The following is a 26,655-nucleotide window of genomic DNA, read 5'->3' as shown; positions in this document are numbered from 1 at the left end:
TTATCAGTTATCAGAGAGGCATCCTCCTTAAGGTACTTAGACATGGCCATACAATGGGAGTTTCCTTTTCTAATTAACAAAAACAGGAAACCCTTGATCATTCATGGTTTAATTTCTCCATACATCTAATCCTACCATCCTAGATAGTTGAGAGGAAAGAAACAAATTTAACCACTCCAATTTTTCGTCATCCACTAGCATGCTTGGTCTTCAAGGTTCACATATTAACTTGTTTTTCAAAGTGATAAAAAGCTAAAAATTTTAAACTTCAAGATATTCCGATTCTTCTTTGAATATAAAAACAGCATGAAGCTAGGCATTTTTGTCGTCACCCATACTATGTCATACAGGAGAGGGGAACAGACAATAACTTAGGCTGTGTAAAAGAATTGTTCATCATACCAAAAGACATTAAAAAAACAAAATAAAAAACCTGGCTGTAAACTAAACTATTCTATTCTTCAATTGTCGGAATACCGAATTACCTGTTTGTTTAATATTGGATGTACCAGTGTTAACAAAGTCACGGCGTATAACACCACAAATATCACAAGATGTCATACTCTCATCATTGTCATACGTGCAAATGGTGCATCGCCAAACCCCAGGAGGTCTCGGTGTCTCTTGCTTTGTTTCAGGTACCTCTCCTGTTGGAGAAGAAAAACATTAGGACTTCTGCAAACCCAAAATAATTCAACAAACCACTCCAGAAACCAATCTATAGATCTTAACCGGAACTAATTGCTTAATTCATGCCACCCTTCCTTTAGTTTGATTTTTTCTCCTTGTTAATTATTATAAGTCATATGATATAACACATTAAAGTCGCTGCCACCAACAGCATTGAACATGCAGGGAAAAAAATGTGGAAATGTCAAATAATTACAACTAAATAGTTACTAGCTGAACCCAACATACTCAAATTGCAAGAACATGCATAATACGCCAAAACAAACCGAAAGAAAATATATATGAACTAACCATAGTCTTCATAATAATCATCATAGTCGTCATATTCATCGCCATAATCATCGTCGTAATCGAGTCCGTAGTTTACCTTACGAGGCATGGTTCCAGGATATAATACTATTACTGACCACAAAACCACACAGAACATCAATTAGAAAATAAACAAATTTGAGAAACCTTGAAATTCAAATAAAAAAATCTTGCTTTCAACGTAACTAAGCTCGCTTTGTACCTGTATTAGTAGGTAAGAAAAGAGGGAGGGAGGGTCAATAAAGAGTTAAGAGTTCGAGGGAGTAAAAAGAGCCATGTGAAAAGGCAAGGCTTTAGAGGTTATGACGGCAGCTAAGGCCGCATTAACGGAAAGGAGAAGAAATTATACGAAGGATAGAGGAATTGATGTCTCGGAAACCCTTAAAAGGGGAATGAAGATGAAGAAGAAGAGTTGTGGAGTGAAGGAAACAGACAAGGGAAAGTGGTACAGAGAAAGAGATAGAGAGAGGGTGGTGGTGTTCCGTGGATCGGAGCAACCACGCTATGCGGCGAGCGAGATAGAGCTGTTAATCTCTGGTTCCCATATCACTCTTCCTCTTGCCTTATTTTTTATCTGCTTTTTCGCTTTTATACAACTCTTAATGAAAAAAAAAAGTGTAAATAAATATAAAATTATTAATTTATCTTTTGATTAATTAAAAAAATAAGACATAAAGGTTTTTTTTTCTCTTATTTTTTTTATTTAAACAAATTTTTTTTTTCTTCTTATTTCCTTTTTTTTATTTTTTTCTTTCATTTTTTATTATTTATCCAAACAAAGTGTTAAATATTTTTTTCTCAATGACGAATGAGCTCTTAAAGTAAAGAATCAAATTTGATTGCATTAGAAGTCACCAAAAAAAAAATTGATTGCATTAGGGAAAAACATGTGTGAATTTTTTGTTCGAGATTTTTTTCTTTTAAAAAAATAAGAAGGGCATAAGAGTAATTACAGATTTGAAAAAGAATGAAAGTTGGAGAAAATGGAGAGGCAAAAGCAAAGAACGTTCACGTTCCCGCCTAATTTGCTCCCTCACAGTGGCTCTCGCTCTCTCTCGCATTTTCTGTTCTGTGTCGCTGGAAGTGGAAGGTAGGGCAAAATGGGAATACAGGGTTTGTTGCCGCAGTTGAAATCGATAATGGCTCCGATTCACATAAAGGAGCTTGAGGGGTGCTGTGTTGCGGTGGACACTTATTCATGGCTCCACAAAGGCGCACTCTCTTGCAGCACCCACCTCTGCAAAAACATTCCCACAACCAGGTCGCTCACTCACTTACTTCACTTTCTGTACGGCTTCTGCCATTTATTTATTGATATGGTTTCACTCAGATTCTTATCTATATCAGGCACATTGACTATTGCATGCATAGAGTGAATTTGCTGCGCCATTTTGGTATTAACCCCATTCTTGTATTTGACGGTGGACTTCTACCCATGAAGGCCGAACAAGAGAATAAGCGTGCCAGGTACCTTTCATATCTCTACTACTTAGGAACCTCACATTTCCATTATCCTATTCCTAATTTGCCACTGCAACTATACAAGCACAGGGTAAGAAAGGAAAATTTTGCGCGAGCTGTTGAACATGAGTCAAATGGAAATAACACTGCTGCTTTTGAGTGCTACCAGAAAGCTGTTGATATTTCACCTCTCATTGCGCGCGACCTAATTCAGGTAGTTGCCTGTTATATTGCGTTTGGTTAACATAACAGAAACAATTACATTCTTGTCCTGAATGTTTTATGCCATAGGTATTGAGGCAGGAGAATGTGCAATATATTGTAGCTCCTTATGAGGCTGATGCTCAGATGGCTTTCTTGGCCATTAGTGGACAGGTTGATGCAGTTATAACTGAAGATTCTGATCTTATACCATTTGGATGCCCAAGGGTCAGTATATTATCCTTTGATTTATTTAACATTATATGTGTTACTGATTTCTTTTTCTTCCTACTTTGATATGCTTACTTGTTTTTATTTAGATTATCTTCAAAATGGACAAGTTTGGACAAGGAGTTGAGTTTCGGTACTCCATGTTACAGAAGAATAAGGAGCTTTGTTTTGAAGGATTTGACAGGCAAATGCTTCTCGAAATGTGTATCTTGAGTGGCTGCGACTATCTTCAGTCCCTGCCAGGTATGGGCCTGAAAAGAGCTCATGCAATCATTAAAAGATTTAAAACTTATGACAAGGTAAGTCCGGCTCATGCACTTGACAGCATAATTATTCATTGGGAAGGCAAAAAAAAAGAACAAAGAAAAGTATGTTCTGGTTTCCCCATGTTTACAGTTTAGACCCTCCTAGCCAGTCAAGCCTAACTACTTAAATTCTACATGAATCTGATGACAATATTTCAGGTTCTTAAGCACTTGAGATACAGTGGTGTTTCTGTGCCTCCCTTATACGAAGAGTCATTCAGGAAGGCTATATTGACTTTCCACTTTCAACGGGTGTATGATCCAATTAATGAAAATGTTATTCATTTGTCGAATATACCTGATGATATTTGCGACGAGTTAGATTTTTTAGGCCCATATCCTTCAATTTTAAGGGGTTCTGTTACCATGTTATATCTGTATAGCACTGCTCTGTTATATTCAATTATCTGATACACTGAAATCATACCTTAACCTGGTATACATCACTGCCAAAAGATATAGCACAAGGCATAGCAAAAGGAGATCTCGATCCATTTACCAAAATGCCATTTGAGGTACTCCTTAGTTTCTTCCTTATCTGATGTTTCCTGACTTTATACTACAAGGGAGGCAAATCATTACCTTATATGTTTTCCATGAGAAAAAATGATGTTACTTTCAGCCGATATTATCACTCAGCATATTCAGTCAATATACTGTGATGAACATTGTTATGGGCACAAAAAGTGTTAAACAGAAAGAATTGTTTGGAGGTCCTTTTGGCTGATATTTATTTCCTATGGCAGGGGGCGATTCTTAATCCCGGATTAGCAACTGCTGGAACTTCACAATTTAAAACTATTCATTCTGAAAGTGTGAAGAAAAAGATTGATCTGCCTGTGCAAAAGAATCTCTTGACTAAGTATTTTTGTATCCTCCTATCTGAAGTATCTTTCTTTGTGAATTTCAATCGATTTAGCATATTTCAAACAGTTGGAAGCAAGGTGTCATTCCATAGCTCACAGGCATACTGCCTGATGATTTAGCTTCCAATTAAAAAAAAAAATAGATGAGAATACATAACATTCAATTCAAAGTAGTTGTGATGGGGCGACAAAGTTTATATAAACTACAAAAAACTGGTGGAATTTAAGCTCAAATATTTTTTTTACCCCGACATAATGCTAATGTTTTCTACCCTGTTTCTTTTACTCCTTAAGTTGTTTTTCCTTAACCTTGAAAAGGTTTTGCATCTGTTGAAGCAAAAAGGAATTTCAGAGCACCTCGGGTACAACCCACCCCTGCTAATCATGGTACATTTGATTCCTCTTTTATCAATTCTATGGATCATGAAACTTCAGAGGCTACAGCTAGCAAGACAAAGAACTCCACTGCCACTTTAGTTGACTCCGAGAATTCGGACCCTGACAGTAGCCCTCCTCCTGCAAATGACTTTGTAAGTTGCCTGACCTAACTATAAACCTGTGTTCATATGTAGCCTGTAGTTATTTCTTTTAAATATATATACTTATCACTTCCTTTCTTTCTTTCTTTCTTTCTTTCTTTAGATTGAAAACAGCTTAGCAACCAATTTTTCTGAGTATATGAAATCTCCATCTCATGGTATGTATATAGACTTGTTAATTTCCTTTAGATGCAAAAATGTTATCCGTTATGCCTCTCCATGTGTTAGTTGATACTCATTTCATTTTCTGGGTGTTTTAAGTTTCTATGGTGGATGAAAGAAACAGAAGTCCTGAAAATACAGCACTACGACAAGTTAGGCAGCCAATTCATAAACCCTGTGTGGGGTTGCATAAGGAGCATGAGCGTACACTTGTTCAAGACACGATTGAGTCAAAAACCAAGGAGGTTACAAGAAAGGTAATTGTAAGGAGTGCTTATTTTCAGCACAACAAAGTAGAAAAGAATGATTATGATGATAAACAAGCTCACCCGTCTGAAGCTGGCACTTTAATTGGTGAGGAAAAAAATTCCATATCCGACGGTGATTCAAGTGGCAATCTTGTGAAGAATAATAAAGACTTGAAGAGGAAAACCTCCCCTAATGACAACATTCAAAATGTATAGTTTTCGCATTTTGAACTTTATTTTGTTTCCTTTTATTAGAGTTTGCTATTATATTAATATACTGGTTGTTCTAATTCATCCAGGAAAATTTGCTGCCGAGGTCTATTTGTCCTACATCACCCCCTCATGATAATGGTAACTTTCACCTTTATTTTGCCAACTATATATTCTTTACGCTGTGAATTGTTTCCTGAATTTCAATGAGATCCTGTCTTATGTGATTGTTACCATTGTATATTTAATTATTTATTATGAGGTAGTATTGATTATCACGCTATTTCAGCAATTAATTTTTTGCCTCTATATATATATGTACATCTTTTTAGGTTACTCTGATCACAATGTTGATACATCACATGGAAAAAATAATAACGGTGAAGAGAAATTCGGTGTAAACATTTCCCATCTAGGCCATTATTCAGAAATAGCTGAGAAATCTGTAGAAAGATTTGCCTCCGTGATCTCATCCTTCAGATGCTCTTCTGGCTCTCGTGCCAGTGGTCTCCGTGCTCCTCTAAGAGATGTTCGGAACAGTTGCAATAACAGGTAACGTATGAATTAATTGTCCCTTTGACTTTTGTACTTTATGCTGATATACCTGCTGACCTCAGGCCAACAAATGTGGATTTCGGACAATATGCATACGTGTCAAAACAAAGGAAGACCAGCAGAATTAAACTTGATTGAAGATCATGTTATCCTTTCAACACCATCCTACCTTGCCCAGGCCCTGTATTGAATTGATTTTCATCGGGAACTGTAAATTGTATTCCTGATTTAATCACCCGTTTTTTCTTTTCTTTTGGATTGTTTGCATTGTATTCCTTCATTTAGTATATGACGGAGTATATCACTCTGTCCATCATTTTCATTTATTCATACCAACTATGGAATACAAATGTTAACCTTTTCTGTTTCGTATTCATAGTCATACTCTTGATCTTATTAAGTTCACTATTCACGTACAATTGCCAATCTTAAATCTGACTGTCATCTACAATTTGTAGAATGCTGTACTTAGCTTTAAATTTATTGGTCCCTTGCCTCCTTTAAATTGGGTAAACAGTTCAGGTTACAAGTTGAAGACTTAACTGATACATACAGTAGGTATTAGCAGACAATTATGGTAGTATGGCAATCACCTGAAAAACATAATATCAATATCAAGACAAGAGCTTCCAAAACTTTCTGGCCTACAAATAGTTAAAGGTGAGAGAAGGGTATCAGTTAAGTTGATCGTGTTGATGAATGATCTGCCATGTTACTTAAGAGATTGACAACATCATCTGAGGTTTTGAGTAAGTAGCGTGCACTTGATCTCTTGCGTGCAACAGCACAAGAGAAGTAATTATCGCCTTGAAGATCGAGCACTGAAGAGCCCTCATGTAGTGATGTTCTATCATGATAAGTTGGTATCCATGGATCGCCCCTTGCATGATCGATTTCTAACTTTTCTATGGTTGACATTGAACGTTGCTTCTTATAGCGAGCTGCCTTGGACCCATTTTTGCTGACTGGAAATTTTGTCAGAGGTGATGACCTTAAAGAATTGGAAGGCATAGCTCTTGCTAATGGTGATGATTCACAAGGAAGCTCTGGTTCAAAAAATTTATAGACATCTTCATCCTGAAAATAGTTATTTCCAGCAATAAATTTGTAAATCATCAATTTTCTTTCAAGGATTGTAATTCATCACTTTAATCTTCTAGATTAGCTATAACACATGTCATTTTATCTCAAAACAATATTTCCCTAGAGATTCTCATTTCAAGAATAACAAACAGTTTCATGGAAAATGTTAGATTTCTGATTATGGCAACCAATCTGCAGTCAAGATTTTTCATCTTCTCAATTATTAACCCTAATAGATCCCAAAAACACAATGTCACAACTAATGACAGAAACATCAAATAACAAGCACCTTTGCTAGAAAGTGCCCGATGCATAAGACATAATCAATTGGAGCCTTCATTCCTTTATCATGAACGATCTCTCCTAAGATGCGATCAATAGCTGCTCCCTATATCAAAGTTGGAAAGCAAAAAATGAGTGCCGAGAGAAATAAGGCCTCTGAACAGAGAAAGCTAGAAGGGAGTCCCACTAGCCAACGGAATTTTGTACCTTTGAGACACCAATTGCCCTGACCTCAACAGATCGACCACCTTGGACAACGTCAAGAGATGCATTGGATATCGGTCCTGTCCAAAGATGCTGAAGCAGATCTCTTGCTTGAAGCCTTCCAAACTCAATATCTGACATTCATAAGAAATTAGAAATTTAACCATTAGAGGCTCTCAATCTCCACGGAAGGGGTAGAGAGATGATTCTTGTCAGCATAAATATATTGTTTGAAGAAAATCAGTAAGTTGAAATTGAAAAGGGAAGAAGGCCAAGTTACTGACATACCTGCATACTTGTAATTCCATACAACTGAAGTCTCACGAAGCTCAAAATGAGACCGCGGAGTTCTTTCGGTAAAATACTCAAAAACATGCTGCATTTTTTTATATAGTTATGAAAAATCAAACTTGGAATAAAAAATATAAAATTTAAGTGTTGTGATACAATATACCTTTACGCTATCAACCCAATCCATATGTAAATTTTCAGGCATGGTTGTCATCCATTCACCTGACGTATGTCGTAGAAACATCCCATTTTCTGCTGCTAACCACATATTGTATTCCCTGAAATTCTGTAGAAAAATGTAGTTAGTCCACAAACAAATGTTGCTGCCGATAATCCTAAAACAGATGAAATATTCTGGAGAATACTTTGTCCAGGACAGTTCGATCACTCCCACTCAGAACAACAATTGTTGTCTTTGGATCATCAGACAACTTCTTTAAAGGCTTCTTTATATTTGGGTGCAATTTAAGTTCCATTTCTCTAATTTGACCACCCCTTCCAAGGGCATCCACTGGTTCTGTCAAAGTGGCATTGAAACCCTGCAGTAAAGCAAAATGGTATGCTGCTGAAAAGTATTTCACAAGGATATCAAAAATAACTTATCAAAAGCAAGTTTTCTCAACTTTACAAAAGACAAGTGGAAGCAGATGTGTCTTGATGTCTGTATCTCTTAACATATGCAGTGCACTTATATTTGTGAAATCAAGTTGATTTCTATAGCAAATTCAAGCATAAAATATATTGCACAAAATAGGGTGAAAATTCTGGAAGAGATTAGTGTTGGGTGATCTAACAGACTACCAGTATAATTAATCGGTTATTGGATTTTGAGTAACAATCAACTGCCACTTCCTTGGGAAGTAATGGTGGAACTTGTCTTGTCCTAAGCTGCGCTTCGACAATCGTATCATTCAGTTCACTGAGTAAAGAAAAAATGAGCTAGGATGAATAAAGATTCAATGCAAAAGAAGTGGTCTTGAACACTAGTTCAGGTCAAATACTTCCAACTTATTTACTTCTTACATTTAATAATGCATGTATCTAAAAATAAGAAACTTTCAACTTTTGCTGTAATGCATTAGACCATTGTCCTCATCAAAACAGTATAGAAAGTAGGTTATTAGCAACTTCAAGGTATCAAATGTTGGCATCTGTGACTTTTCCACTTCATTTTTTCTATTGCGGGTAGGAAAGCGGATTTAGAAGGAAAATGAAGAACAAAAGAGAATTGATTCAAGAAAATAAATGCATTGTTAAAGGTTAAAACCTCACAAAAGTTGCTGCCCATTCTTGTGAAGTGTGAGTCGTCACGTGCTTGAAGTTAACTAGATGCCGTTTTTCTCTTTCATCGGCTGGCATATCCAGTGCATAACCAATAGAAGCAGCAACCTCTGTGACATTCCATGGATTTACCAAGATAGCACCAGCACCAAGAGACTGTGCAGCACCTGCAAACTGATAACCAATAAAGAATTCAAAATTATTTGAATGGTACTGAAGGATTAGTGACCTAATTATGTTATAATAAAAATGAAATAAACCCTTCTTTATGAAATGTTTCCAGATAGACACTAATTGTAAAGAAGATAAGGTGTTCTTATTTGATCCATCAAGAAGCTGAGCATCAACTCTGTTCTTAGTTCATACCCATCTGTCAACGCCCATTTATCACATATGTACATATCAACACTCAGTGGTCTACATGGAAACTACTAATGACAATATATATATATATATAATTGAGAGGTTGATAATTCACATAGGACAAGTGTGTCATGCTTCATTTAAAAACATAAATTACCTCACTTAAAATGAGAACCCCTTTCTTAGAAGCTTGACATGCAACGAATTCATAGCTGACAAGATTCATTCCATCCCTTAGAGATGTAACAAGTGCTACATCTATACCACATGTTAGTTAGAGTGATACTGATACATATCATTGATGCTCAATCCTTATATTAAACTAATTAGGATAACCGTCACTACATAATAGTGATTGAAAAATGTCAAAACCATCTTTTAAGTAGAGAAACATGAATAAATTTCAAATATAACATATATACACTGAACCTGATTCAATATAGAACCCAAATTCTTAAATGCATAAATAAAGAAAAAGGAGAACCAAAAATCCTTGCATTTGTATGACAGGAAGTATATTATGTGATCCCTTTGTACAAATTTTTATTCTTTTTCCTTTCTATTTACCATGCATTTATTGCCTTAGTTTTAGGGGTCTTGTTCAAAATATTTCAAGCAAATATGAACTTCTTGCACTGAAGTTATCCTTTATTCTTGATGAATTCAGTACAAAAAATATTAAATATTAATAGATTCTATGTGTTAGCGAGAAGATACAATATATTATGAGCAGAGAAAGAGTTTCTCAAGATAATGAAATTTATTTTCAAATTTGGATCTTTTACCATCTAGATATCATACTGCTTGCTAAAATAAATAAATAAATAACTTAGAAAAAATAAGGACAACATGGGATAAATCTTGTATGTTATTGCAGAAAATGAGTACCAGTAACAGCATAAAGTGCACATAATGCATAAAAGTCAAGCGATCGATCCTGTAACAACAGAAATAGATGGTTCAGAAATCTTCACATGATCTGCTAAATAACAGCAGCTTTATGTTCTCAAAAAAAGAAAATGCAAGACTTTGCTATAACTAGTGTGTGCAAATAAAGAGAAGAAAGCAAGTCAAAATGCATGAGCAGAGTGTGCAAATAACAGCTAGAATAATTGTTTGAAAATTGTCCAATAAATTATATTTGAATTTTAAGGAAGAGTGGTTTTCTAGTGATGGAATTGTAAAAAGACTAATTGATCGCGTACTATAAAATCTTGTAAGAAGAGATCTCATAAGACTAACCAGATGGTGTATTGGAACAGCCGTAAGGGTTCCAAATCTTCCATTGATGCGGCCAACAATCTCATGCACCTGACTTGTAAGCTTTTGATCTGTCAAAGCATTCAGTAAACAAATCTTAATTAATACAGATAAAGAAGATACTGGTATGCCAAGAAGAAGAAGATACAAGAGGAAAAAGAAAGGAAAATAGAAGGACTTTTTGTTCATTTCCAGTTTACATTTACTGTATCACATGTCTTCATAATTTTGTGAAGGAAAACTGATAACAGGAAACAAGAAAGGTAGAATGGAAAGAAGAATGATAAACAACAACCAAATAGGCCCAATATGTGAAAACAGGAAATAACATAATTTTAGACAGAAAAATTGTAACCAATTAAGATCACAAAAGTGACCATAGAGAGCAATGCCTTTTAAAGAAATAAAGAATTATTTGTTGTTAATGTTTATTAAAAACCATACGGTATGATAGGCAACATTTGCCTCAGCCTACAGAAGTTGAATCCAATTCTTACTCTTTTAGAGAATATGACAAAATGTCCTAAAGAAACTCCAAATATGAACGGTATCTGAACCATAAAATATAAGTGGCAACAAATAAAATAAGATGACAAGCAAATTAAGACAAAAATGCATGTATATATGTATCTAAAGAGTAAAAATATAAATTAATTGATAAATACGATTCAAGTAATAACTAACATGCCTAAAGAAGAAACATACAATCAGGAACATCTGTCCTAGTTGGTACAGCAATTTGCAACAAGACAACTTTATCACGCCAGCGTGGGTTCTCCTCAAGGAACTTTTCAAATGCCAATATCTTCTGCGGAATTCCTTTTATCATATCAAGACGATCAACGCCCAACATTACCTGATTATTAGATTATAACATAAAGTTATTCAAATTATGCACATTTATCAGCAAAGCAAACATGGAAATCAAGGAATGGTTGCAACAACTCCAAACTATTTTTGGCATATAAAGCTCTCACCTTTCTGCCTGCAAATCTTTCTTTCAGTTCTTTCATGTGCTCCTGGACTTCAGGGAGTTCAAGGGCTCGAATAAATCGATCAGAATCAATCCCAATAGGAAACTGAATTTCCAAACTCCCAAAAAATAAAAAAGTTCATCATGAGAAGGAAATTAGTGAGTACATATTCATTTGTATTTATTTAATGCAGGTGAACATTCTGCAGAATAGATGATATTCTAGCTATGCTGTGAGATGTATAGAAAAGATAGAAAACATAAGAATTTTTACCGCAGCCACACGAGTTAGCTTCCCTTGATCTTCTACTCCTTCAGGTGTCCCTTCAAGCCCAAGAATGCGAGTACAAGCACTTACAAAATGTCTGGCATAATCATAAGTATGGAATCTGGGATGCAGGCAGATGCAAATATTAAAATCACAATAGAAAGACATGGGTCTTGAAAGTCATAAGATACACAGCCTCAAATAATAAATAGATAAGAAAGTTTAATTAATTTTATTTTGACAGTTTTGCTTAATTGCCTTCAGAAAACTAGTAAATAACAAAAATTTGACAACACTGAGATGCAAAAATAACTTACCCCACCAAGTCAGCAGCAAGTACAGATCTCAATAGCTCTGTTCTTGATGGCAGAGTCCTATGTATTTCCGAGGAAGGAAAAGGAGTATGAAGAAACCAGCCAACTTTCATTTTGTCATTGTATTCTTTTAAACATTTTGGAAGGAACATTAGATGGTAATCATGGCACCAAACAACATCTCCCTCCTTATAGTACCTATTTACTACATCAGCAAACATCTGGTTTGCCTTCTTATATGCATCAAATTGAGATTGGAAGCTGCGAGTGGTAGCAAGTCTGTCTTCTTGTGGAAGCCCAAGATAATGAAAAAGAGGCCATAAGATGTTGTTGCAGTAACCGTTATAGTATTGATTCACAATCTGCTCATCAAGAAAAACTGGAATGCATCTCTGCAGTTGACAATGCATAATTAGGAGGAGGATGACACATTAAGATATCGAGTATTTTCTTATCTTTGAGAATTATAAATTTAAGAAAAATTCAATGGTGTGTGTGTGTGTGTGTGTGTGTGTGTGTGTGTGTGTGAGAGAGAGAGAGAGAGAGAGAGAGAGAGAGAGAGAGAGAGAAATTCATTACCATTTCAGCTAAAGCTTTAGTCAATGCTTTCTGCCCAACACCATCAGATACATTCACACCAGCCCACCCAATCCATCTAGTTTCAAACTCCTTTACACCTTCAACAGAGAAAAAGACAAAAAGCTTCATATATAACCTTCACGTTGACAATAGAAAGTTAGAAAGATTCTTATCATTGTTATGACCTGTATGAGATCATCAACAAAGGCAATTAAGCTGTAGGAAGTAAATACATAATAAAAGAATTAATTAACCACACTAAAACAATTAACGCAGAGATGACAAACTTTTTCTTGCCTAAAAGTGCACTGACTAGGCCGCCAACACTGATCTCAAGGTGGAATGAGTCCTCACCCTCCCTAACAGCTGAGACAGGCAACCTATTAGCTACCACCAACAACCGTTGTTTGCGTGGCCGCTCATCCGGCCTTTGACTTCTATCTGGAAATACTCTCGCAACAGCAAGTGCTTCAGAAATGTCTTCCTCATTGAGAGAATTAAAACTGTCACTCTCTGTTAACGAGTCACTATAAACTTGTTCCGCTTCTTTGTTGCCATCTCTTGTCTCCTCAAAATACTTGTTCGACTTTCTTAGCTCTCTCTCCCTCAGTAGCCTCTCTAATCTCGATCTGGGTGTTATAGGAATGCAGTTATAATTGTTCCCCCGCATATGCTTGGCCTGGAAGTTCTTCAAATTAAGGCATTTAGTCAAGTGATTTCCACAAAGCAATACAGTCATTTTAAAGTAAAATAGTAATTTTCCTACACAATATATCAAACAATTGACAGTGCTCAATCACATACTCAAACAAATCTGTTGCATTTTGATTTCAAACACAATGACATTCTAGTTATTTATCAAATGGGGAAGTCTCACTCAAAGGAACTAACAAGCATGCTGTTATAGTGTGATCCACGTATAATGCATTCAGTGAAACAAATAGCCTTTTTCATTATGCAATGAAAGAAATGATAAAAGAAAAATTACTGTTCAATAACTGAATGTGTACAAACAACCGATCCAAACTGACATAAATATAGAAATTTCGGGTTCTGCATTTAAAAGTCATAACTCGTAACAAACTAATGAGGACCAAAAAATAACGCTGTTTCCAAACAACATCCATTGTCACAAGAATAAACTAGCAGAGGCATGGAATGAAATGAAATGACAAGGTAAAAAAATGGAAATTCATTGTGAAATTGAAGGGGACAAAAACGAAAGCTTTACCATGGCCCATGTATCGGGAAGGTGTAACCTGATGAAATGCAAAGTGGCGATCTCTTAAGATGATATCACATGAATATCCGTTCCACAAGTGATGGAAATACGTGATGACCATAATAACGGAACATGAAGCTTATCCATCATAGTGTATGAATGTGATAAAAGGCATGCATGAGTCAAAGGAATTGAAACGAAAAAAGGAAAGCATCTAAATAAACTCCTGAGGCTTGCAAATGAAAACACTTGAGATGCATTGCCATTGACAATGCTCCTTTGTGGACTTTGAAATCAGACACCTCGCTTACACCTGTTTACGGCCAAAAAAGAATCATTGATATTGAAACAGAAACAATGGGTTACAAGCGCTGCATAATAATTAATAAACAATGATATGGACCCCACCAAGATAGAAGTGACGAATCTTGATCACCGAACCAAAAGAAAAAAAAAACGGATGAATCTTGATGATATCTTAAAATATGAATAATTAATTTATAGCTAATTAAAAGTCTGCGAGGAAACGCATTACTTGATTTCTGTTTTCCTGGCAACAGTTCTGGTTCAAGAAATTGAATAGTGGATTTTCCATGATCTTCATGACACCGTTCTGCTTATGGCTATGTTGCAGCTACTTTCTGAAGTCTGAAGCGTGAAGGAATCTACGAGCGCAATATGTGAATTGAAGTAATCGCATAATGGAAATGTAGAGAAAACGAAGAACCCTAATAGCATTGATGTTGAGACTTGAGAATGCAACTACGCTATGCTCTGCTATGCTTTATGCTTATGCATGCAGAAAGCAGAACTATGGAGACCGAAATAGTAACTGAAATTCTCTCTCTATCTCTTTTTTTTTTTTGTCGTAATAGAAAATAAACGTGTGCAAGGGCCAGAAATGAGAGGCCCATATATAGGTTCTGAATGTTGGATATTGGGCTTAAATTGAATGCTAAATCTAAGCCCATTTAATGTTAGCCCAAGTCGGTAGGTAGGCCTAGATACCTTATAATTTAAGCTTGGGAAAAATAGAAAATCATAAAGGGCTTACTTCTGCCCAAAAATAAAAAAATAAAGGGTAAAGTATATTTTTTCTCCCTAAAGTTTGGCAAAAGTTTTAAAAATATGCCTAAGTTTTATTTTGTTTTAATTTTGTCCCAAAAGTTTTAGATTTGCATCAAATATATCCGTGACGGCTAAATGTTCAAAAAATTTAAGACCAATCTAACAATAATATATGAAAAATATGCTTGATTTGCTTGTGTTGAGGGTTGTTCTTATGAAATTGTTGTTAATCGGTCTTAAATTTTTTTGAAAAATTAGCCGTCAGGGGTATATTTGACGCAAATCGAAAATTTTTGGGACAAAATTGAAACAAAATAAAACTTAGGTGTACTTTTAAAACTTTTGTCAAACTTTAAGGACAAAAAATATACTTTACCCAAAAAAAAAGCGCTTATTAATCACGTGTCCTATGCTAAATAAAATAAAAATTAATTGGACCTAAAAACGAAAATTGACTGCAGGAATATTATATCTTTTTTTTGTACAAAGGAGACTTAAAGTTGAAAAAGGAAAAAACTAGCAAGCTCTAGGAAAATACGTTCCACAACAATCAACTAAAAGCAGCAAGAAATTTGACAGGGGGATTGTTCATAATAGGTTTTTTATTGACTTAAGTTCAGAATGAGGTTGGCTAACCCATCAGCTATTTGATTGGCTTCCCGGTAGACATGTCTCAGCTCCACTTTCTAGTTACGACTAAGGAGATTAGATATCCATCTAATAATACGCGTTAGAGTAAGATGCTTATCAGAGGAGTTTCTAATCATCTCAATAACACCTTTGGAATCAGAATCAACAATAAGCTTCTTGATCCCCCTCTTCCAAGCTATTTCCAGGCCTCGAAACATAGTAATAATCTCTGTTTCAATAGCCGTAACCTTATCCTTTTCACAGAAAACCCATAGATCCATCCTCCAACCTCGTTCCTCATTACACCAGCACAATTGTCGGACCAGGATTACCTTTAGACGCTCCATCAGTGTTCAGCTTGTACCAATTTTTAGGCAGAGGTGTCCAAACCATATTCATAGTATGGTAAAATCGGTCCTCCTTTGAATCACTCCAAACAACAGCCATATCAAGCAAAAACTTATTAATATTTTTCACCAAAATTCATTTCTATACTTCCAAATCATCCAAGTTGTGATCATGAAAACATCCTACCATCTCATATCATCGTTCTTCCCAAGATCCTTCTCAAAATTAACTTTTATCCAGTCCTTTAAGTTTAGAATAAAAAATAGGTTTGTGGCCTGGGGATTTAGAAATTGCATCCAAAGCTAGATGCTCTGGGCAATCCCTGATAGCATGCAGAGGTGTCTCGGTTTCATTGTTGTAGCAAAAGCAGGACGGGTCACTACCATTGTTCCACCTGGAATCTCTGGACATGGTTAAGAGATTATTATGGCACAGCTGCTACATACAAATCTTAGTCCTTTGAATTCCTTTTCAATGACAAATCTTTTTCCCAAAGAGAGTTATTTTGGAATTGATTCACAAACAAATGGTTATAGGTGTGTTTGATAGTGAACTCACCTTTAGGGTTAGGTCTCCAAAAAAGGACATCAACACCATCAGTAGGATTCGGCAGGAAAAAGTTAGAAAGCTTGCCTATCATGATGTCGGGAAGCACATGATTCAGCTAACGGATGTTCCACTTTCCATTATCTTTAACATATCAGTTCAGGTTTTTTTTCAAGTCTTCATTAGTAACTAAAGTAGAAGCAAAAATATCAAGCTTGACTCCCTATTCCAATCACTCATCTTTCCAAAAGTGAATTTTAGCTACATCTCTAACAATGAAACTTGTGTTGCAAAGGATCTTAGGCCACCATTTAACAATATCCTTCCAATGTGTCGAGTCCCCATTTTTGCACATGATTCCCTGGAGAGGGTTGACTAAGGTTGTTGACTAAGGTGTGATAATTTGTCCATACAGATCACAAAATATATAAGGGGAGAGGGGTCCCCTTGCCGAATTTCTCGGGATGCCGTAAACCACTCAGAATTGTTGCCATTCCACAAAACAGAGAATTGCGAAGAGTTGATACAGTGCATTACGATGTTAGTAAGATGCCAAAAAACACCAAACTCCTTCAAAGTATTCTCAATAAACTTCCAATTAATCCTATCATAAGCCTTCATCAAAACTTTAATAAACATAAAGCTTCTATTACCTTTGATCCTTTTTCATAGAGTGAACCATCTCCTGCACAGTCATAATATTGTCGTGAATATTTCTATGGGAGACAAAGCTAGAGTGGAAGGGGGAGATGCGCTCCTTCAAGTACGGCTTCAGCCTATTAATGAGAATCTTAGAAAATTCCTTGTTTATGACATTGCACAAGGAGATCGGCCTGAATTAACTAAGGAATTCTGGCTTTTTCTATTTTTGGTATCAACACTATCAATGTTTTCTTCACCTCCTTAATCATCTCAGCTGTCTCCAGAATTGATGTATGATCTCCTCAACTTCTTTATGCACCATATTCCAATTATTATGATAAAAAGCACTAGACATACCATCTTTACCAGGGGCCTTTAGCGCTCCAATGCAAAAAAAAAGGATTTTTTAATCTCCTCAGGCCTAATATGGTCAATCGAACTTTGCACAATTCCTTCATTCATAGGTGGAAAGGAGATGTTACTTTCAATCACTGCTCTACTTATTCTGTCTTCTTGAAAAATCTCTCTGAAATAGTTTTCAACCATTTGCTTCAATTTTTCAAAGTCTTCTACCCAGTTACCTGCTTCATTTCTAAGGCTAAGAATTTTATTCCTCCTCATCCTAATAATCATCTTAACATGCTAGTAACGTGTGTTTCTGTCTCCATCCTTAATCCACGTTGCTCTAGATTTTTGAAGCGAGAGCCTTTCTTCATGGTCTAAGGCTTGGGCCAATTGATCCTATAAATCCTTTTTCAAAGCATCCAATCTCCTGGCCATAGGAGGTGCACTTTTGAATACCATCTATTTTAGCTATAAATCTTTTTTTCCTTCTAAAAGTATCCCCAAACACTTCTATCTTCCAACTTTCTAAATTAAATTTTAACTTTTGCAATTTGTAGAAGTATTTGTTATGACCTTCCCAGCTCTGATTGAGTATTCTTTTGAAGTTTTCATGTTGTATTCAGAATGTTTCAAACCTGTAAGGTCAAGCACTGGATGATGGTCATAGTGAGTTCTTGTAAAGCACGAAATGGTTGCCGCCAGAAAATTGATTCTCCACTCAGAGACTTTTATCTAATCTCTCAAGCACTCTATCCCTGCCATCCATCACAACTCCTTTCCAAGTGAATTTTGATCCCTTCACTCCTACATCAATAAGCTTACAACGAAATATCCAAGTAGCAAACTCTAAGCACTTCCTCACATCCGTAGGGACCCCGCTCTTCTTCTCTGAAGGATCCGCAATGGCATTGAAGTCTCCAATGAAAAACCAAAAAATTCTAGTTTGATTAGCTATATTTTTCAATTCTTTCCAACCATCTTTTTTTTCTGCCTCTCTAGGGTTACTATACACAATGACGAAGAGCCAGGGAGTTTTATTAGGTTCTTCCTCCACAGTGTGAACATATCGATCCTAGAGAGATATGGACCTAATTTTAAGGTTCATTTTATTCCAAAGGAGCCATATGCCCCCACTGAAGCCTCTAGCATGGACAATAATAAAGTTTTTATACCCTAACTCCTTAATAACCTTATCAGCAGAATTTCTGTTGCACCTGGTCTCTAAAAGAGCCATAATGTCGTGTTTATGCCTTCTAATATATTCTTTGTAGGCCTTTTTGAAAGGTTGCCCTGCTGCATCTCTTGTGTTCCAAACAAAAATTATCATAAGGATTAAAAATGGGATCTTAGGATTGCATCAAAATTTTCTCCTTGGAGGAGTCCACACACATATCTTCTCCTGGACCTTGCAAGATGATCTACTTGTCCTCATTTGGCACATTAGATAATGGGCCCTTACATGCACTACAACCCATCATATTATTTCCAAGGTCAGGAGGTTTGAGCTCCTTGCTAGGTCCACCAAGCAGTAGCGTATTAGCATCTTGGCCTCCTTTCGCCACATGTGCCTCTCCATTCTCAATGCTTGTGGGTCCATTTCCAATTATTGGATGCATCTGTGCCATATTCCTCATGTTGCCCTCATTCTTAAAAATTTGTGTGATTCTCCTCATACTATTGAAAAGTTCTGGCTGTGTCTCTGGTACACACGTAACAGAAGATTGAGAATCATTGTGGCCACCACTAGAATTGCTGCTTTCTCCCACTACTTTTTCACGTTCCTGCCTCGTTTGGATCCCTGTTAAAAACACTCTCTTTTCTTTCACGCCATCTCCCCTATTGGAATTTTCTTGGACCGTAGGATCCTTCATCTGATGATTGCCATTAGGCACATCTTCCTCACTTTCTTGCAAAGTAGTGAATCTTGATCACTTCTAAGCTTTTTCTCCTTCGCTCTCATTCTCTTTTCAGGTAATAGCTTTTTTACCCTTATCCGATTTTTGTACAGTCATCCATTCTTCATACAACCCTTGGACATTCTGGCTACCCCCCGGTGGCTCTCTCCCCTCGGTTTTGCCTTCTCCTTCCCTATCCATACATCTTCCATTCTTACTTTGCACCACTTTCATGCAGTATTTCTTCGTGTGCCCACTTCTATCACATTGAAAGCATATAGTATGCAATCCTTCATACTATATGAATAACATCCTTCCTTTGATTCTAAATTTTGACCTCAGTGGTTTAGTGAGATCCAGCTCCACGCACAGCCTTGCAAATCTACCCCTTGCTTGTTCTGCTGTGTTATAGTCAATTTTCAGCGTCTTGCCGATGAAGTCTCCTATTGTCTTTAAGACAAATTTGTCGTAGTTTTCAATAGGCAAGTTTGGGAGACGCACCCATGCTGTAATCTTGGTAAGCTCCTCTGCGATTGGATTAAAATTTGACCTCAACCATTGAGCTGATAGGTAATTATAAAAAATTAACCATGGCCCTCCCTTTAATGCTAGATCAAAGTCAACTCTCGCCGTAAACCTAACCAGGAAAACATCATTTCGAACATCAGTGAGACTGATTAGTTCTTCTTTGTTCCACATCCCCTCCAACCTCTTCTTCAACATATTATATCCTATTTTGCATTTGAGCAACTTGACTATGAGTGTGTTACTCCACATTTTATTTAACCTTTCATGCTCAGCTTTATTGGGTATCAAGTCGGGATAGTCATCTTCATCCCAGATAAACTTTCTTCTTGGCAGCTCCCTCTTAGCTTTCCAATTTTCACTTCCTGATACTTCACCCTCTCTGTCCGAGTACTCATATTCTGAGTCCTCGTCCGAGCTATCCTCCTCAGTCATGGGATCCTCCTGTGTATCTGACTCATAGATAAAATCAGGTCCCTTCACTATACTTGTATAAGACTTCCTTACTAATGTGGCTTCTTTTCCTAGCCCTTGCTCTATTGCTACCATCTTGTTTGTCGCTCTTCTAACCATATTTGATCCTTTAGTATCATCGTTGCGCAACTTTCTCTTGCTATGCCTCAGGTTGTCCTCTTCCTCCACCGAGAGTGGTTCCTGAAGCCTTTCCCCTCCCACTGCAATACTTGAAAGCATTTTTTTTTCGGTATGGATGTTTTTTAGTATTTTCAATGTGCAGGAATATTATATTAATCATTTCATTTTTTCCTTTTATTTTTCATGGTGGATCCTTGGTTTTAACTTCTAGGGTTCAAAGTAAATTGCACTAATCAATCAACATTTTGGTTTTAATTTTTTTAAAAGATATACTTTTAAATTAAAATATATTAATAGTTTGATACAATTTATTACTTATCTCATTTACAATATAAACAAATTAATTATCACAAATTTTTAAGCAAATAAAACGGGTACACTCATGATACATAGGAGTTGATGTATTTAACATATATCATTTACAATGTAAACGAGATATATTTACAATAAATTTGTTTACATTATAAATGAAATAAGTAATAGTACACAAAAACATAAATGGTATTGAAATCACCTATATCGGTGAAAAAGAATATTTAAAATATTTATTTAAAGAAATTCCTAAGTTGCTGACATAAATAAAAGCTAAGCTAAATGAAATAGATTGTTATTTTTCAAGAAAAAACAAAAAACATAATATAATTATCGTGACTTTAACATACTTTTTAGCTCTTGTGAAAATTATAAAATGAGTAAACTAAACGACAAAAATTTAACTTATTATTGGAGATGAATTAATTTAACTTTTTTCCCTCAATAGTAGTAGCTAATATATTGTAGTGACTAATCGTAAGCTTAGGCATATTGAAGCTGTTCATGAAGAGAGCAATGTGAATGCGTATGAATTTGGCTCTTTAATTGGGAAGGCAGAGTTAGTTACAAAAGTAGAACATGTGGCAAATAAATTCGTATAATTAGGGACCAAGGCATAGTAATAGTGAGAGAATTACAAATAAGAGATTGGAGGAATATGTCTGCAAGCTTTGAGTGGAATATTCTTCTTCCTGTTTCTCAGAAATTCCCTCTCTCCTTCTCCTTGAGTCTCAGTTCTTTTCTTTTGTCTTTTTCAACCCTTCACTTCTCTTTTTCTCAGGTGCTTATAGCAAGTTAGATAACCCAGCTGCCTTGCCAATTCTTCGTGCATTTCCAATCTGTTTCTATCCCTTATACCATTTTGTGTTTACTGAACTTGTGTTTTGTAATTTTTACTATTTCATTGTAATTGGTTATTTTTTCCGTATAAAACTGTACTACAATTTATCATATAATATATATATATATATATCAGAGCATCACCCGTTCATTTGGTACTTTCATTGTTCCACGGCAGTGGCTGATAACACCTGTATGAAAGATCTAGAAGCCCATATCAAACGGCTTTATCAGCTGCTAGAGTCGGTGACAAAGGAGAACCGGTCTGAATATGCTTGAGCTTCTAAAGCATCGAATCTAAAGTTTGATGGCCTTCAAGCTTCCATCACTCAACTACTTTAAAATAAAACTATAGGTAATTCTCCTTCCCGCAATTTCTCTCATGGATCGAACTCAGAGATCGAGTAGCCTCGTTTTGGCCAGCAGTATCGAAAGGTGAATTTCGACTTGCCGAAGTTTGACAGGTTAGATGTGTTAGGCTGGATTTTCTCTATGGACCAATATTTTGATTTTTTCGATTGCCTAAAGATAAACAGATTGCTATTGCTACTATACACATGACTAGGTCGATGATTCTTTAGTTTCAAATGTCTCAGAGAGGAGCACACTTTCGTTATTGGACGCAATTGAAGCTGGCGATTGAGATCGAGTTTGGGCCATCCCTTTTTGAGTTTCCTCGTGAAATCTTATTCAAGCTGCAACAAATTGATTCGGTGTGTGCCTATTATGCTAAATTCATGGCGTTGGCCAACCGCACCAGCATCGATCTACCGGATGCACTTCGAGATTGTTTCATTAGTAGACTACAACAGGACATTCGTCGTGAAGTTAGGGCTCAATGCTCTCTGAGATTCATGCAGTTTGTCACTTTGGCTCGCCTATATGAGGATAAGTTTGCTTTTTCTCCAAGGCACACATCTGGTTGGGCTAGCCACCATTCACAATTCTTGCCTCTAACCAACAATACTACTCCGTGAATTGTTAATCATGCCAACTTACTCCCCATTGCTACTGACTCCAACTCAGCAGCCATCCTCTAACCTCACCAGAAATCCAATTCATCTCTTCACACTTGTTCTTATTCAGAACAAAAGGGAGAAGGGGTTATGCTATTGGTGTGGTAAGAAATTTTTAGCCACTAACTATTGCACTAATAAGCAATTTATAAATTTATAGTTGGAAATTGATGATGCATCAGAGCAAGAGCCTAGTATTGAAGAACATCCATCAAAGGAGAAGTATCTTCACCAACTGGAACAACAAGTAGTCCAACACGACCTCTCATTTAACGCCATGTTTGGCATTAATAGTCTTGCCACTATCTGTATTCGAGCTCTAATTGATGGCCTAGAGGTACAAGCATTGATTGAGGGGGGGGAGGGGAGATCCGATAGTTTCATCCAATCTCGAATCACTTAGTTTATGAACCTCCCTGTGGAGCTAGTACCGGGTAGTAAAGTAATGGTTGGTGACTTTGCCATATTAACTACTAAGGGTCATATTCCATCTTTAGATGTTAATTTTAATGGCTGCATTGTTAAAATCCATGATATTTTTATCTTACATGTTGCTGGGGGGATTTAGTCATGAGGACTATTTGGTTATAGACGTTGAAACCCCATATAGTAGATTATGATTTTTCTTTTCTTCATTTCTTGCATGAGGGCAAGTTCAACATAGTACATGGTGACAAATCTCTGCCGACTGCTCAAGCCCAATATCACGTTATTTGAAGATTAGCGAGTACAGACGCTATCGAGGAAGCTTATACACTTGGGGTTCAAAAGGCTGACGATGGGTTGTTGCCACAGTTGCAGTTCCCTAACACAACGGAACCTGCACTGGTTATACTCCTTCAAAATCATGTTGGGGTTTTTGCTCAACCGTCTGGTCTTTCTCCAACCAAAACTCATGACCACATCATACCTTTAATTGCTGGTGCAGCATCAGTCAAGGCTCAATCTTATCGTTACCCTCTCTGCCAAAAGACACAAATCGAGATGATGGTTTAAAACATGCTAAAGGAGGGCATCATTCAGCCTAGAAAGAATTCTTTCTCTTCTCCTATTCTTTTGGTTAAGAAAAATGATGGAACATGGCATTTCTACACGGACTATCGCGCACTGAACAACATCATAGTAAAGGACAATTTTCCTATTCCCACAGTGTATGAGCTCTTAGATGAGTTATTTAGAATGAGAGTATTTTCTAAGCTTGATCGTAGGTCAGGTTATCAACAGATTTTGGTGCAGTTAGAAGACCGTTGCAAGACAGCCTTTCGAACACATCAAGGACTTTACGAGTGGTTGGTGATGCCATTTGATTTAACGAATGCTCCAGCGAATTTTTAGAGCCTCATGAATGATGTTTCCAAACTTTACTTGTGAAAATTTGTCTTGGTATTTTTTTATGACATCCTAGTTTATAGCACTTCTTGGACACTTCACTTGGAGCATCTTGAAGTTGTTCTGCAGATTTTGCAGTAGGGACAACTATTCGCTAAACTCTCTAAATGCTTATTTGGGACCCATGAAATTGATTATTTGGGATACACAATTAGTGAGAATGGAGTGCACATGGAGACCGATAAGGTGCATGTTGTGCAAGAATGGCAGCGACCCCAAAATCTTAAGCAACTTCGCGACTTTCTTAGCTTAATCAGTTATTACAAATAGTTTATTAAGGGCTATGCTTCCTTGGCTGCGCCTCTCATCGAAACTCAGGAAAGACGCCTTTGTTTGGGCCCTCAAGCTGATTCTGCATTTCAGCAACTTAAGGATGCCATTTCGTCCAAACAAGTTCTAGTAATGCCAAATTTTTCACTGCCGTTTGAAGTGAAAACTGTCGCTTCGGGTTCAGCCATTGGTGTGGTTTTATCACAAGCCAAACACCCTATTTCCTACTTCTCAAAGAAATTTTCCCTCACCATGCAAAAGCAATCAGCTTACACTTGTGAATTCTATGCAATCACATATGCAATTGCCAAATTTTGGCATTACTTCTTAGGTAAAAAGTTCATTCTCCGCACCGATCAGCAAAGTTTGAAAGCTTTACTCGAGCAGAATCTGCATACTCTGGAGCAACATAAATGGTTGCACAAGCTTTTGGGCTATGATTTTGAGATCCGCTATAAGCCTAGCCCTGAAAATGTTCCTGCGGTGCACTATCCTTACCGTATTTCACAGCTTGGTCCTCCTAAAAATTGGATTGGTTTGTTATTTTTAGGGAGGATATAGAGAAAGATGCCTCACTTAGGGACATAGTTCAACAACGCCGCAGCAATGGTGCAGCGGACCCGAGTTATTCTTTTAGGAGCGGACTCCTACTCTGACGTGACAAGATCATTATTCCTCAACAAAGCGGTCTCATTCGATTAATTCTTAAAGAATTTCATGACAGTGCTGTGGGGGATAATACAGGTATTACAAAGACAGTTCAGCGAATTTGCTCAACTTTTTTTATTGGCATAATATGTAGAAGCAAATTAGAAGTTACGTTTTGTCGTGTTGCACTTGCCAGCAAGCAAAGGTAGAAACCAAGCTACCTGTAGGTTTATTACAACCACTTTCAATTCCTACAAAGGACTTTAGTAGCAAGAGTGTGGCTTAGGCTTCTGTAAGAGATGTGGTGAAGTTACACGGATTTTGAAGGTCGATTGTATCATATCGAGATAAGATTTTTGTCAGCAAGTTTTGGCAGCACCTCTTCAAGCTTCAAGGTACTACGTTAGCCATGAGCTCAGCTTACCACCCATAAACAAATGGCTAGAGTGAACTCTTTAACAAGACTTTAGAGATCTACTTGCACTATTTCTATTTTGATAGTCCGAGAAAGTGGTTTAAGATGTTTCCGTCGGCAGAATTTTGGTACAACACATCGTGGCACAACATCATAAAAATATCCCCTTTAAGGCTTTGTATAGCACGGATCCTCCAGTTTTGTTGAAATATGAAGTCTTCCAAAAGGATGAGTCATTCTTACAAGGGATGTTATTGTCCAGGGATCACCTTCTTGAACAACTAAAGCACAATTTGCAGCATTCTCAGGAAAATGTGAAGCATTTTGTGGATAAGCACAGACACCACGTTGAATTCAAAGAAGGTGATTTGGTTTTGGTGAAACTTCAATCCTATCGCTAACACTCGGTTGCCTTGAGAAAAAATCAGAAGCTGAAAATGCGCTATTTTAGACCGTTTCGAATCAGCTACAAACTCAATGATGTTGCTTACAAGCTAGCTCTTCCATTGGAGGCCAAAATCCATGATTTATTTCATATATCTGCCTTGAAGAAATTTTGTGATGAGCATGTTGATCACTATTTACCTCTGTCATTCCGCATTATCAAGTTTGGGCCAATTTTGGAACCACACAAGATCATTCAAGACCGTACCATTCTTAAAGATGGGAGGGAGATTCACCAGTAGCAAATTCACCCCAACCACGAAGAGCAGGCTAAGAGTACATAGGAGGTAGCCAATCATTTTCGGTGAGCTTATCCCCATTTCAACTTTGAGGACAAGGTTGTAGCTGAAGGGAAGGGTAATATAATGACTAATTATGAGCTTAGGTAAATTGAATTGTTCATGAAGAGAGTAACAGGAATGAGCATGAAATGGGCTCCTCAATTGAGAAGACAGAATTAGTTACAAAAATAGAATAGGTGGCAAATGATCCGTATAATTAAGGACCAAGGTGCGGCATAGCAATAAAGAGAGGATTACAAATAAGAGATCGAAGGACTATATTCGCAAGCTTTGAGTGGTATGTTTTTCTTCCTATTTCTCTCTCTGAAATTCTCTCTCTCCTTTTTCTTGTGTCTCAATTCTTTTCTTTCGTCTTTCTCAATCTTTTACTTTTTTTTTTCTCAGGTATTTATAGCAAGTTGGATGACTCTACTCAGTTGTTAATTCTTCATATATTTCTAACCTATTTTTATCCCTTATACCATTTTGTGTTTACTAAACTCGTATTTTACAATTTTTACTGTTTCATTTTAATTGGTTGTTCTTTTCA

At 36.6% G+C, this 26,655-nt stretch overlaps 3 protein-coding genes across 5 annotated transcripts in view; 1 reads left to right on the top strand and 2 right to left on the bottom strand.

The window, feature by feature from the left end:
• Positions 1–1,581, bottom strand: part of LOC107632148 (HBS1-like protein) — a 6,138-nt gene extending 4,557 nt beyond the window's left edge. The window contains exons 1-3 of one of the 3 annotated variants that reach the window (XM_016335815.2): positions 1,202–1,581; positions 982–1,086; positions 486–647 (exon numbers count right to left, since the gene is read on the bottom strand). In XM_016335815.2, the coding sequence (XP_016191301.1) occupies positions 486–647; positions 982–1,069 (250 nt within the window). In that variant the 5' untranslated portion in view covers positions 1,070–1,086; positions 1,202–1,581. The remainder of the gene's footprint in view (positions 1–485; positions 648–981; positions 1,087–1,201) is intronic. The other 2 variants (XM_016335816.2, XM_021120082.1) reach the window with 2 other exon arrangements.
• Positions 2,012–6,060, top strand: LOC107634826 (exonuclease 1). The gene is made up of 14 exons (XM_016338240.2): positions 2,012–2,260; positions 2,347–2,466; positions 2,551–2,674; positions 2,752–2,889; positions 2,982–3,191; positions 3,357–3,532; positions 3,640–3,712; positions 3,944–4,067; positions 4,382–4,593; positions 4,706–4,760; positions 4,864–5,222; positions 5,312–5,363; positions 5,555–5,774; positions 5,840–6,060. Exons 1-14 carry the CDS (start codon positions 2,100–2,102, stop codon positions 5,913–5,915), a joined length of 2,100 nt encoding a protein of 699 aa, XP_016193726.2. The 5' UTR covers positions 2,012–2,099; the 3' UTR covers positions 5,916–6,060.
• On the bottom strand, positions 6,064–14,152 carry LOC107632149 (alpha,alpha-trehalose-phosphate synthase [UDP-forming] 1-like). Its single transcript, XM_016335817.2, has 18 exons — positions 13,907–14,152; positions 12,973–13,354; positions 12,676–12,773; positions 12,100–12,488; positions 11,789–11,903; positions 11,519–11,620; positions 11,247–11,397; positions 10,524–10,612; positions 10,170–10,218; positions 9,439–9,539; positions 8,905–9,092; positions 8,439–8,556; positions 8,003–8,176; positions 7,801–7,923; positions 7,635–7,722; positions 7,350–7,480; positions 7,150–7,248; positions 6,064–6,854 (listed from the first exon to the last, which is right to left on the bottom strand). The coding sequence occupies exons 1-18, from the start codon at positions 13,907–13,909 to the stop codon at positions 6,456–6,458; spliced, it is 2,799 nt and encodes a 932-aa protein (XP_016191303.2). The 5' UTR covers positions 13,910–14,152; the 3' UTR covers positions 6,064–6,455.

The sequence above is a fragment of the Arachis ipaensis genome, chromosome B03 (genome assembly GCF_000816755.2).
Source record: "Arachis ipaensis cultivar K30076 chromosome B03, Araip1.1, whole genome shotgun sequence".
NCBI lineage: Eukaryota > Viridiplantae > Streptophyta > Magnoliopsida > Fabales > Fabaceae > Arachis > Arachis ipaensis.
Note: the sequence above shows the minus strand (reverse complement) of the source record. Positions and strands in the feature narration are given on the sequence as shown.

Bases quoted from the DNA above. Each gene is read 5' to 3' on its own strand.
- LOC107634826 (XM_016338240.2), top strand. From the start codon at position 2,100: ATGGGAATACAGGGTTTGTTGCCGCAGTTGAAATCGATAATGGCTCCG. The intron at 2,675-2,751 runs GTAGTTGCCTGT...TTTATGCCATAG, and splicing joins TTGCGCGCGACCTAATTCAG to GTATTGAGGCAGGAGAATGT. The intron at 4,068-4,381 runs GTATCCTCCTAT...AACCTTGAAAAG, and splicing joins TCTCTTGACTAAGTATTTTT to GTTTTGCATCTGTTGAAGCA.
- LOC107632149 (XM_016335817.2), bottom strand. The intron at 11,398-11,518 runs GTGAGAGCTTTA...TCTAATAATCAG, and splicing joins AAAGATTTGCAGGCAGAAAG to GTAATGTTGGGCGTTGATCG. The intron at 6,855-7,149 runs GTGCTTGTTATT...AACTATTTTCAG, and splicing joins TCGGGCACTTTCTAGCAAAG to GATGAAGATGTCTATAAATT.